The 14,211-nt window shown below is 37.0% G+C and overlaps 1 protein-coding gene across 8 annotated transcripts in view; it reads right to left on the reverse strand.

The window, feature by feature from the left end:
- Positions 1–1,868: 1,868 nt before the first annotated feature.
- Positions 1,869–14,211, reverse strand: part of ATF2 (activating transcription factor 2) — a 71,647-nt gene continuing 59,304 nt past the window's right edge. For 7 of the 8 annotated variants that reach the window (XM_080927448.1, XM_080927445.1, XM_080927443.1 and 4 more), the window contains 4 exons: positions 12,294–12,443; positions 11,485–11,691; positions 6,549–6,654; positions 1,869–2,417 (listed from right to left, as the gene is read on the reverse strand). In XM_080927448.1, coding sequence (XP_080783574.1) covers positions 2,191–2,417; positions 6,549–6,654; positions 11,485–11,691; positions 12,294–12,443 — 690 coding nt within the window. In that variant the 3' untranslated portion in view covers positions 1,869–2,190. The remainder of the gene's footprint in view (positions 2,418–6,548; positions 6,655–11,484; positions 11,692–12,293; positions 12,444–14,211) is intronic. The other variant, XM_080927446.1, reaches the window with a different exon arrangement.

The raw sequence follows: 14,211 nt of genomic DNA on the forward strand, positions 1-14,211 counted from the left end.
TATACAACTAATAATGATTTTATTTGCTGAGTACAGACTGATTTACAACGAGAGCTTTGTCAACCGTGGTAGATCATGAACCGTCACATGACTTCTCACATCTATGGACTTCTACTTTACACCTGCAGGAATCTGTTATCAAAGAACCGAAGCTTGCACAAGTCAGAAGATGAAAGAAAGATGTCCAGAGGGTGCAGAGAGTGAGACATGGAGGCTCTGACCAACTTTATCCATCTACAATAAAAAGCTTTCATGGGGAATTCATGGTTTGTGCCTTTGAGATCAACTCCTTAGCATAACTATGACAACTGTGATTAAAACTGATTAAGTATGAGATCAGGTGAAAGTAATAGATACACAGTAGGAGCCAAGTAATAAAATTCCTATTATCTTCACACTTAAAAGTCCTGAAATGGCATCTATATCATTTGCATGTTTCCTAGTTTGAAACTTGGGCAGGTGGGATGGGTGTTCCCCTGAACTCTCAAGGGCATTCCATACAGGCTTTGGAAATGTCAGTCTCTTTGAGAGATGACACCGAGACCATAGCAATAATGCAGTATGGCTGCAGAATAGACTACACAACTTATTATAAACACATTACAGCTATTTACAGAGTGGAATCCTGCTTCAACGCCAGAAGTTGCTACTGGGTAGGACTCATAACTATGTTACAAAGTTCTTACACACATCTACTAATTTTTTTTTAAATTTTTATGTTTAACAATTTAGTCTATTTAAAATATTGTACTGTATTTTTAACATAACTGCAGAATAAAAATAGATAATGGCACATTAGAAAACTCAGTATTCCACAGATGGCTGGATAATGAGCAAAGTGTAACCACAATCATCTCATCAGAACAAGCTACGTCATGGAATGTTAGTTATCCAAGCCTGCACAGTAATGGCGTCTGGAACTGCAGTCATCTATTGCCAGCAGCACACTGAAGGCATCGTTAAACATTCAAGCACTATCGCTGGCATAACTAGTGTAAGATGCACATACACACACACACACACACACACACACACACTCAGATACACACACACACACACACACACACTCTCTCACTCCCATTCTCACATTTTAATTACATTGTTCTAAAGATAGATACTGATTTTTTTCCACGAGAAACATTATCAAAACTGGCTACTAAAAGATGACAGTGCTCTCACAAGAATAAGTACAAGTTAGCTCGCAAGCACAAGTACGACAATGGGGAAACAGTCTTAACATTTCTAAGTCATAATTTTAGGCTTTTCTGGCAACCACATCACACTTCATTATGCATAAGCTTCTCACTTTGTTACCTGAAATCTGCAAAGATAAAAAAAAAAAAACACACACACACACACACAACAAAATATCAGACAAAACAAATCCCAAATGACAAGAGCAAATTTAAAAAATTACTAGTCTGATAACCCTGTATCATACATTATATAATTTCATAGTTTTCAGCCTCAAGAACACAGGTTTAAAATACTGAATTTAAGACTTAAAAAATCAAGTCATTTTTGAAATGCTCAAGATTCCAAAATGTTGGTTTACGCATCTTAAAAACATTGCAGGGTGATGACTGGCCTTGGTTAGGTTCAGATGTGCACAAAGCACTCAATGTCTTACTGTACTTTCACTCACTTAAAAAGTGTTTCTAATATTCTTCCTTTTGCATAATGTGCAAAATAAAAGGCAAAAAGATTAAAAGGAACAACTTTCTGTCTTTCTCTTCCCTAGTGCCTTACGACTTTGTTCCTATTACAGAGACAAGAGGGATTCTGCAGAACTTTGGTATAAATGACAACAAGACTACGTCACAGCTTGGGGGAGGGGTGGGCAAAGAAATGCAAGTGGGAAGAGTGACTCAGTAACACCCCCATTTATTAAAATACCACTAAATCAAAATGAAATAAACCACAATCAATTATGATACAATTTACACACTGAGCACAGGGAAATTAATAAATCTTAACAATATGTATAAAAAGCACAATCAGTCTTCCAGAGACTAAACCGTACTCAGTCTGATCATCAACTGCTACACCAACTCTAGAGACAAATTTAACTTCAAGTAAAAAAAAAAAAATCACAACCACAGATTTCGCATAAATGCAAACTGGTCTTTCCTTGATTTCCCTTTGAAGTCACTAATCAGTATCTAAAATTGTTGCACTGCAGGTCTCTAATCAACTTCCTGAGGGCTGTGCCTGGGAGGAAGGAGCCATGACAATCTGTGGAAGTGCAGGCTCCGTGCTCTGGTCTGCCATCTGGGCGAGGACTGCAGTGGAGACAGCGTCTGCTTTTGATGTTGAGCTGACTCCATTGGATGTGCTGACTGAGCTGTGCTGGATCGCCTCTGTGTGTGGACTACTTGGCACGGAAAGGTCTTCTGAACTGTCATCTTTATCAGCAGCTGAGTGGTAAAAGAAAATTACAAGTTGACATAAAACAAGTATTGAGATGAATCCATACACAAAGCCGAACGGTGTTTTACAGTAGTGGTTACTCAAAACAAGCTGGACGAATGAAATAAACTGAATAGTGCTCCAGTCAGGAAGCAGCCAACTGTGTCTGAGACAGGCCTAATTTAGTCAGCTGCATACCATGGGATGCATGCATCCATGCATCAGGGGGTGCATTCTTGCTAAATTGGACCAAAGAAAATGAGGCGGAGCCAGGTGTGGTGTCGTAAGCCTTTAATCCCAGCACTCATGAACTAGAGTCTCTGAGTTCACGGCCAATCTGGGCTATATAATGAAATCCTGCCAAAAAACCAAACACACCAACCAACACAGAGGAGGCAGAGTGAGGTGGTGGTACAAATAAATCCACAACCTCAGAACCCTGTAGAGGCAGAGACAGAAAAATTCCAAGTTAGACGACAACCTGGGCTATATATAGTTCTAGACCAGTGTGAGCTATAGAACAAGACCAGGTCTTAATACAAGAAGGTGAGGTAGGCCTTTGGAATATAGCCACTTACAGATAGTTGCTCAAGAATGTACTGAGCAACACATTAAATAAAGCTAGTCTATTTGCCTTCCTGTCACCCTTACTAAAATATAAAAAACATTTATATGCATAAACAAAATGACTCTTATATACAAATTATATTTTCAATTATTCCCTCTGCATTTACCAGAACTGTATTTTGTTTCTGCCTGAATTGCCATCTACTGCAGTCATAGATGACTGACACCTGAGTCTAATGATGCACACATGAGAATAATACCCAAAGACGAGATGTCACCAGCTGTTAAAGCTATTCAAGTATATACCCATACAAAACTTAAGATATGAAACTTAAGAGGCCTTCAGGAAAGGGCATGCCAAGTAGTTATGTAAACACATTTTACAATATTTAGACCTGAACAACACATTTGCCCCACCCCCACACCTTTATTAAAAAAAAAAAAGAGGACAAATTTCTTATATCTTTATTTCAGTAGATTAAAATTTTATTTGGTAAAAAAAAAAATTGACACTCAAAAGAGATAAATATTTTCTAAATCTACAAGTTCTAGGCACCATGATAACATACACAATGTGGTCCCAGTGTTCAAATCCACTGAGAACACTGTCAATGATACTGTTTTTTTCCTTTTCACTTTTTCACATGCAGTTACTCTTTAGACATTTCTTTATTCTGATCCTTATGTTTTTAGATTTACCAAAGTGGTATATAATCCCTAAATGATACAGATTAGTTCTGTTTGCTGCTACACAACATTAAACACCATTATACTAGATATTTTTAATTTTTTTCCCTTCTTTTAGGTCTGAAAACAGGGTTTTACTGTGTAGCACAGGATGGCTTTAAAGTCATAGCCAATCATCTTGCCTCAGCCTCCTAGGTGTTGGAATTACAGGTGTGCCATGACGCAGCAAACTTGGATGTTTTCTATGTGACTTGTTTCACTTGGCATTAAAAATAAGCTTTAGCTAAGTGTTTAGAAAGTTATGCAGGTCAGTAAGCACTACTTGGCATCAGCAAGGTGCATGTGCTGCAGAAGATAGCATTGTCTGGCATCAGTGGGAGGAAAGGCCTTTGGTCTAGTGAAGGTTTCTTTTCCCAGTGTAGGGGAATGCCAAGGCACTGAGTGGGAGTAGGTGGTTGGAAGAGGGAGCACCTTCATGGAAGCAAGGGGAGGGGGTTAGGGAAAGGGGATAAATAACATCTTAAATGTAAATACAGAGAATATCCAAAAAAAAAAAAAAGAAAAGAAAAGAAAAGAAAAGTATGCAGGGTTTCTAATAATATGAGGATGCAGACCAGTCAATTTACCGATTACTCAATGATTTGTTATATAGAGGTATCTTGTAGAGGGAAAAATACTTGGCAACTAACTACGAGTATAAATAAAATTCCTCATTTTGAGAATTTTCTAAAGTATGGTAGTTCTTACAGAATTTGTACGTTGGCCTCAAATCCACGTATTTTTTTGAAAATCAGATTTTAAAATACATTAGTGAGATGAAATTCTATCTTCTCCATAATGTGCTTTAAGTGCAAAAATGTTTCCCTGAATCAAATCTGACCTCAAACTACAGTTTAAATAAATTCTCATCAAAATCCTAAAAAGAATAAAAGAAAATCATTTTAAGCAACAATGAATACTGTAACATTCTTATAATTCTATTCTTCTGCCACTGTAATGGTCATATTTGAAGAAAACACTGTCAACGACAGTTCAAATTGGGAGACTACTAAAGAGCTGTTATTTATTTTGCTATTATTCTTTAGCAAAACATCAATCTAATCTTTGTCTGAATGTTAGGCTCTCAAAAAAACACCAGACAGGAAGGCTGACTGGTAATATAAGACAATATAAAATACAGGAGAGAATGACTAAAAATGGAACAGCGAAGGAGTGCTCATCTAGACTCACAGAAGGCAGTATAAAGAATTAGTTATAAATTAGGTAATTACTATTAACTTTGCAATGAGTTATATCTACACATATGTCTAGTTCTTGGAGCTGAGGGAAGAAAAGGACCAAATAGTCAAAACACTAGAAAACACATGCTGCACTCAGGAGAAGCACTTTTAGCTTAAATCCCTCTCCTTTTCTGATGTGAATACACACCACACGCTTCCAAGCATTAACACTTACATACATATATAACACTATATGCTTAAATTATATAAAATAATCATTAATCATTGGTTTGCATATTGCCTGCAGCATAGTTAAAATAGAATTGTCCAATCAGTAATAAAAAGATTTAAAAACTGTATATTATTTTAATTAGATACAATGTAAGAATTAATTTTCTACTAATTTTACAAAATCATCATGTATTTCCTTTTAAGCCATCAGAATTCAATGCAGCTTTCCTGTTGAAGAAAATCATGTATGCATAATGTCGAGCTCAGTAGCATGTATAGGAAATTAAGCTAAGTCAGCTGGGAACATAGTGGTCTAATTCCTACAGCAGTCACTGCGAATACAAATCCCAAACGTATTTCCATACAGTTCCATTTACTCCACAGTGTGCTTCACTGTCCTGTCAAGATGACTAGATAGCAAATAACAGACTTATATGCTCAAAACAGGCAAAAACCAGTATTCTAAATATGAATGCAATTGAGAGTAGCTATATCTATGTTTAAATTTAAAAATATTGCTTATTTTGACAAAACTGCTTACAATAGACTACAAGTAAAGATGGTGGCCATTACGTTTTATTGTAAGTACCTGAGGAACTGTTTGCATCCAACACAAAATGTTTTCTTCTTTGGAAGTACTGACATTGGAAAATTAAAATGAAGTGGATACATATGGTTGAAACCATCTTCACATTTACAAATATCCTGAAATATCACTAAATCATAAAAAATGAAAGAAAGGCTGTGGGTTATGTATTATGAATGTTGCCTAATGCATCCCCAGCTTTGTTATTTGTTATGAATTTGTGTGTGACGGACAAAATTGGCTATTTACACAGGAGTAACAGCTGGTTTCAAAACTGTGCATCTTGTCAAGAAGGACATCAGAGAAATGAAAAAGCACAATTAACCTCTACAAAGCTGCAAACAGGAGAATCTCATTTTAGGAGAGAAAAACATTTAGAAGGGGATTTATAAGCAAATCATTTCAATACAATTCTGTTTTAGCATTTTTATGACTGGGACAGTACCACATAATACTCACAACCACATAAATACTGTCCAATGCTGACATTATCTAAAAAAGAATAGGATATGATACTATAAACACATAGTATGTAGCTGGATGAAGATAGTTGATTTAAAAAATTCTCATCAGTACTAAATGGGGGCAAGAAAGGAAAGACTGTGTCCGTAAATCCAACACAAAGTGTCATCCTGTGAAGATCTGTATCCCTGACAGCAAACAATGTATTAACAATGTTTAGCTTTAACTTTTGATCCATACTAATGCCTAGGGAAAAAGCCAGACTATAATAATCTTGCAGAGATTCTGATACTGCATCTTAAGTGCTAGAACCGCACTTCTTACTCTGCTCACTTGCAGTCTGTCGCTAAGGTAGCCCACAGCTGTGGTCACGGAGCGTTACTCACTGTGACAGGCAGACCGCTTCTGCATGGCGGTTACGGGGCAGTCTTTGTGAGCCAGGAGAAGCTGTTTCAGCTGTGCCACTTCATTTCTCAGCAGGGTGACTTCGCTCTGGAGAAGAAACAACTCATTTGCCTCACCAGCATCAGATAGAAGCAAGACTTTACTATGTAAAGAAAGCAGGGCTTAAGGTATGAAAACTGGATCTCTTTGGCAGAACAATAAGAGACATACGCTTTTTAAATTTAATCAGTATACACTGGCTTATGTGTTAGCATTTAGGTAAGCTTTTTAGTTTAATAAACTAAGATCATAGGAGCACCATAACTGGGTAGCCTAGTTCACTATTTGCCATGGGAATCATATGCATTATAGGCTGCTCACTGAAGGGCTTTACTGTACATGTGTTATATGCTCTCTCGATTATTTGAAAACTTAAAAACATAAACAATCAGAATGAATTTTCATTGATTCCATTCACCTTTAAAAATGAAAAATTCATCCTGGAAATGTAATTATGCAAGTTTTTACTTTGGAAAAAAGAAATTATACTCATTCAAGAATTATTGATTTTTATACTTATTGCTAAGCACTATGCTAGGCACCAGAACCAATAAAAGTGCATGTATTGTTAAATAGATTTGTTCCCTGTGATACATGCATCTAAATTTAAATATTCTATCAGCGCTGTTCTGTTTTATTCCTTACAATAGGATGACTATTTTAGTTTTTGTTTAGGATGCATTAATTTACTAAGTTCCACACCAAAGTTTCAAATTGAATAAATACACCTAATTACTTTGGTTTAGCCTCATATTTAAAAGTAGAAATTAGTGATTACCAACACTCATGAGTTAAGAAATACTATAGACTTAATAAAATTCACTATGATATCTCTTCTCATTTAGATTTATATTAACTATAACTATTTAGGTTTCACCTATAAATCCCAAAGTATTAATGAAAATATTTAATAAACTGGCATGCATAAAATTGCAGGCACATAATCCACCAACATCTCACTTTTTGAGACAGGGTATCAGTGCATCTCAGGGTTGCCTCTAAATTGTAGCAATCCTCCTGCCCTAGGCCCAAGTGCTGAAATTATAATTCAGTGTGCATCAAATCCAACCTCTGAAACCAGAAAGCTGAATGTGAAATACTTTTAGCAGATTAGTCTTTAGGCCTTCCTAAAAACAAAACCATGAGAAAAAAATGTCAAGCAATCTAAAAATCAAGTGTATGCAAATAGTTTTTCTACAGCCCAACAACACTAGCAACACCATATTAAAGCACAGAACACAATTTATACTAGCATATCCCTAAACAGTAAAAGGTTAAAGTATCTTTAGACCACTGTACTTCAGAATAGATGTTAGGGCTGGAGAGATGGCTTAGTAGTTAAGAGTACTTTGCTGCTCTTTCAGAGGACAAGGGTTCAATTCTCAGCACCCACACAGCAGCTCACATCTCTCTGTAACTCCAAGTCCAGGGTGATCTAATTCTCACATAGACAATATATGCAGGCAAAACACCAATACACACTATATGTGTGTGTGTTTGCATATTCCTCATCAACAACCATGACTACACTAACACTGACCTAGGTTTCCAGTACCTCTTGGTCTCCCTCTTGTTGAGTGCTGCTGGTTACTACCAAAGTATGCATGTCACTACTGGCACCACCAGGGCTACTGTGTCATGCTAAGGTCCACAGGTGTCACAGCTGGGTAAGACTGTTGGCTGCCTCCTTCCTTTGGAGGCATGGCAACTACTGATACGAAAGCTCATCTTCAGGGAAGACGCATTTAGTTGAGTCAAAGCTGAGGGATCTTAAGGAAACACACACACACACACACACACACACACACACACACACTCTGTATGTCTTTAGACACATCAGAAGAGAGCATTAGCACCCATTACAGATGGTTGTGTTGCTGGGAAGTGAACTCAGAACATCTGAAGAGCAGACCGTGTTCTTAACCACTCAGCTATCTCTCTAGCCCCTAAGCCCCACTTCTAAAGTTCATGGGGTCTTGGCAATACAAACTTACCTTCTACCTCTGGGGGTTCATCAAGGGCAACAGTAATAGACTGTATGTTTTGTGAGTCTCTTGGACAACAACTAAAAACAGAGTATCTCATGTCTGGTTTCGGAGGTTTTGTTAGGTGGTCTTTAGCTATTGGAAGAAGTTTTGTCTGCCCAGATGAGAAACGTTCATTAAAAGTGTATGTATAGGGCTGGAGAGATGGCTCAGTGGTTAAGAGCACTAACTGCTCTTCTAGAGGTCCTGAGTTCAAATCCCAGCAACCACATGGTGGCTTACAACCATCTGTAATGAGATCTGATGTCCTCTTCTGGTGTGTCTGAGGACAGCTACAGTGTATTTATATATAATAAATCTTTTTAAAAAGTGTATGTATGTATATGTGTGTGTGTATATATATGTGTGTAATAATGTGTGTAAGAAAATAGTATGACTCTTTGTGGCTTTTTCAGACATCCATGTTATTTTTACCCACCTCTTTCCTTTTGTATTGACCTGCCTCCCTTTCCTAAAGACATCCCTTTTCCACTTCCCCACCAGACTACCTGTATACTGCGATTTTCCTTTACCTCCCTTCTCTCCACCCCTTCTTCTCTACCAACCTCTCAGCCTCTCCTTAAGGACCCCCTCCCTTTTCTATTTCCCTATCAAACAGATCACCTGTACCTTACTAATCCTTTCTCTCATCCATAGTCTCACCAACATGACTTTGACCAAATGTGAGCTGGATAAGAGTGACACCAATGAACATGCCAAATTGGGCAGAGGAAAGACCCCAATCCCAACCTCGACGGAGAACTACAGGCAACTGAGGTGAGCTGGGAATGCGAGAGACAGGGTTCCCCAGGGAAGAATATACCAGGTGGTTGTCGGGTGTCAAAGAGTCAGTTAGTGTTATACAGACTCAAAAGGTTACATTTAGGAACATCTATGTACATACGTATATATATACACATGTATATATATATACACATGAAGTAGTAATTTGTAGAAACAAAGAAAGAGGTCATAAATTTGAAGGAGAGGAGAAGGCATATATTCTGGTTTTGGAGGGAGGAAAAGAAAGAGAGAAGCATAAATAAATTATGATTTCAAAATTTTTTTAAAGTTTTATTAATTAAGAATAAAAAGATACATTTAAATCACCTTGTTAGCATGAGTATCTGATAATGTAAGTAATAGTAATTGATATTCTTTCAGGTTTGGCAAAGTAGTTTTCATGGCCTACACATAAATCAGTATATGTATAAGCTGTTTCATTTTACTTAAAAGAGAAATGAATCTTATTCTAAGAAACTACATTTTTTAGTAAATTCCATTTGTCAGGATGGTAATATTTCTTACTGAATTCTAGTATCTATTTGGAGCTTATGTTTAGTAAGTTATGATTAATCTTTTTTCCAAATTACAAGTTAGATGGCTAAAAATATGTTTTGTAAGAGACAAACAGTTTGTCCTAAAATAACCAAATCAACATGCAAAAGGCAACAATGGCTTTTAAGGATGTCTGTCTCTGTCTCGCATATGAAAATTTGTTATAAAATTTAGTTTGGGTAAGTATTTCTAAGTATTTAAACAATTTTATTTGTGGGACCTTTAAGACAGATTTAAGAAAGAAGTTGTCCCTCTTACTGTAAGTTGTATTTATATAGGAAGATTCACTTAAAACTGGGAATGGATAATTCAAAAGATTGATCTACTCATATGTTCACAATACTAGGTACCTGGAAAGCTGAGACTGGAGGATCTTAAGTTTAAAGTAAGTTTGGGCAATTAAGCTCCCTATGCTAAAATTCCAAAACAATCAAGAAGGCACTAGTGGTAGAGTACTGAAGCCCTAACTTCTATTCCTGCTGTTAAACAAAAACTTGACTTAATATTAATAAACTATAATTCTTAACATTAATTTCTAGTTAATTGTTAGTTCAAAAGATACCACTGGAGAATATTCACAATGTCAAAAGCAAAATGATGAAAACAGGAAACAAATAATGAAAGAGATAAAGAAAGGAGGAAAGAAAGAAGGAGAGAAGGAAGGAAAGAAACACATTTGGTGCTACCTGATGCTTTTATTGGAAATCTTACCAAAGACTTGAATGAAGAGCCTTAAAATCTTTGTGAGGCACACGGGCAGGGCAGTATGAGATAACTTGTCATGCCACTGGCCAAATAGTGCCTGCTCTACGGATAATTAGAGCCCTTCAGTTTCCAAAGCTTGTCAATCTGGCACCTTTCACAAGTGCTACAGTCACTTAAGATAAAATAAGGTAAAGGGGGGGGGGGCGGGAGGGAAAGAAAGAGAGAACAATAGAATTGTAATTCAAAGAAAGAATGTAAAAACTGCCACTGGAACAACTTTGTGGTTAATATAAACCTAAAATAACAAACAAAACAGAAACAAAAAGTAGCCATTTATAAAAAAAGTATTTGAACTTTATAAAGTTCAGACAAGATAATTACAGTATTTGTGTACCACACAAATAAACAGTTACACATATTTTTTTTTTCATTGTGCCAGCGCAGAAAGCTTGATATTACTTCAGGTCAGAAATCACAAGGCTTAAGAAACCATGGCTTACTACAAAGTCCACATATGTGCTGTAGGTATCATGTCCTAAAGTATTTGCAGGATCATCTAGACAGAAATGGTAAACTATGCTCCTAGCCAGACAGTAGCGGCACATACCTTTAATCCCAGCATTCGCTGACTAGGCAGGAGGTCGGCCTGGTCTACAGAGTTACAGGACAGCCAGGGCTAAGGGCTAAACAGGAAAACCCCGACTTGAAAAGTCACAGACAACCAAACCAAACCAAACCAAACAACAACTAAGCAAAACAAAATGATGTTTCTAACCAATAAATGAAAGTAAAGTGCATTTACTCCCCATACCTGCAGCTGGCCATTTAGTGAACTCAAGTCTTCTGCTTTCTTCTCTAAGGACTGAACCCATACTTTCCGTTTTTGTCGACATCTTGAAGCTGCTGCTCTATTTCGTTCTAGAAACTTTCTTCTTTTCTCATCAGGATCTTCATTAGCTGCTCTTCTTCGACGGCCACTTGTATTTTGGGCCTGTGGAGTTGTGTGAGCTGGAGAAGCCTGTGACAGCATAGAGAGTTTGTCCCGTGAGTGTGTAGTGAGGAAATTAATAGGGGCAAGTATAAGAGGGAGGGTTGCTAACTTCATGCTGTATGCCCTAGTGACATCAGTACTCTGGAACAAAATTCACCCTATGGCTGAATCCCTCTTAGATAACTGTGCGATAGTGAAATGCTCAATACAATATATAGTGAACGTCTTCCTTAAAATGTGTATTTTTTTAGTGTCTTGCTAAAGAAATTCTACTGTACTCAAAGATCCATGTGTTTTTCAGCCATCATTGGACAATGCTGGTACCCTCCTAGTCTTACAAATCCCAAACAGTGCCACAGAATACAGCAGTGTGGAAGTCAAAACAAAACAAAACTAAACAATCCTCTTGGAAATGATGCTAAGGAATGAGAACTTCTGATTACTACCATATGGTCCAAAGGATAAACTTGAAAAATTATTCATCAACACAAAACAAATATCATTAGGATGGCTATATTTATCCTCTATTCATATGCTTATAGACTACAATTCTATAAAGTCCCATAAGCTGTACTCTATTTCCTTTGAAGGATGACCAGAGTGGTGAATGATGAAAGCAGCACACATACCGGAGTTTCTGTGGTGGAGGTGGCTGGCTGCTGCAAGGACTGTGGACGGGACTCTTCTGACTGAGTCCTAACCAGGCCACTGCCATGGCCTTTTACAGTGTCACCATTTGTAACTGGAGGGTGTTGCTGGGTCAAAGCAGCTTTTAATCTCTGAAATGCAAACAGCATTTTAAAAACGGTTCCTAGGTTATATGCAAATCTAACTCTCAATATATGCTTTGTTTAACCCAAAGACAGTGTTTGTTAAGGAACACATAAATATACTGGCTTTTACATTGCTTTCATTTACTTTACTTCACTTGATTACAATAAACATTAATGTGACAACCTGGGATTTTGGAAAGCTTCTCTGATGTGCTACCTGGTACACCTGTAGGACTTTAGATTTTGTTGTACTTATTTCTAAGAAGACATAAAAAATGAAAATATGGTATCTGAACATAGCCAGACTTGTTGAACTAAAAAATGTAATGTTAACTATTAGGAATGTTTTGACCTACTCTCTCCTACCCTAAACCCACACCTCTTATCAGGCTTTGCTAAGATTCTAAGATCCAGACTTGGGTCTTACTTAATCTCTGCTTTCATGTTTTTAATGTTTACTTGGATAACCTCATGTTCCACTTTGAAACATATTTTATTTGTGTGTGCATGTACAAATCACACACTCAGAAAACAACTTTTAGGAGCAGGTTCCCACCTTTCATTATGGATTCCAGAGTTGAAAGCACTTTTACCAGATCAGCCATCATAGCAATCTGATGTTGCATTTTTTTAGGCCACTATTAGGATATGTCTTACTGAAGAACTTAAAATTTAAATCTATGGTCTTCCCCTTTTCTAGCAGGAAGACCACTCCCTCTACCCTTTAGGACTGACTTACTTTATGTGTCTGTATAGTAGCTATGTACATGATGCTGTGTGCCTAGTACTCATGAAGGAAAGAAGAGGGCACTGGATCCCCAGGAATGGAGTTACAGGTGGCTGGCTGTGAGCCACCATGTGGTTGATGGAAACCAATCCAGGTCCTCTACAAGAGATGCAAGTGCTCTTAACCACTACGCCATCTCCCTAAGTATGGATGATCTATCTGTTCTACTTTATTTTGCCAGTAACTGAATTAGACCTCATGAACTTTGATAGTATGACAAGTCCAGTGTTAGAGTGATGCTTTAGATATTATTCATACATTCTTTATAAAGATACAACTTGAACTGGGTTTGGCATGCCTTTAACCCTATCACTAGAGAGAGGCAGAGACAGTTAAATTTTTTAGTGCAAGGCCAGCCTATTCTATTCTTTACAGGGAATTCCAGGTCAGCCAGAGTTTCATAGTGAAACCCCCAACACAAACACACACACACCACCACCAATGAATGAAACTTGAACGCACATTATTCTATAATTAGATGCATGCCATCATTTTATAATAAGCTCTCTAAAGCAGGGTTGTCCTGTATATTTCTCTGTATCCTTTTTTAAAAAAAAAGCAACTAGTTAAAGCACTAATTAATAGAAACATAATTAACAATGGGACTGCAGTGACCTCAGAGATTTGAAGCCATTTTTGCTGACATTATTCTGAGTGACTAAGATCTAGATAAGCCCCAAATATCTGAATCAGATTTATTTTTAACATCCATCCATCCATAAATCCACCAGAAAATGAGTCTTTATGTATGCTACACATGCCCATTCTACCACTGAGCCCCACCTCAGCTTCTACATTTTTCTTAAGAAATTTAATGTATGTATCTGGAGAAAAAGAGTTACTTATACACATGTGGATCTGCTTATATGTAAAAGTCATGTAGCTGATCTAGTGCTTTACAAATGTGCTAAATGTAAATATAATTGTATGGAATGTTAAATGTTAAACAGATCGTTGACAACTACTCTCTCTGAGGACCCAAGTATA

Source organism: Micromys minutus (genome assembly GCF_963924665.1).
Source record: "Micromys minutus genome assembly, chromosome: 13".
Taxonomy (NCBI): domain Eukaryota; kingdom Metazoa; phylum Chordata; class Mammalia; order Rodentia; family Muridae; genus Micromys; species Micromys minutus.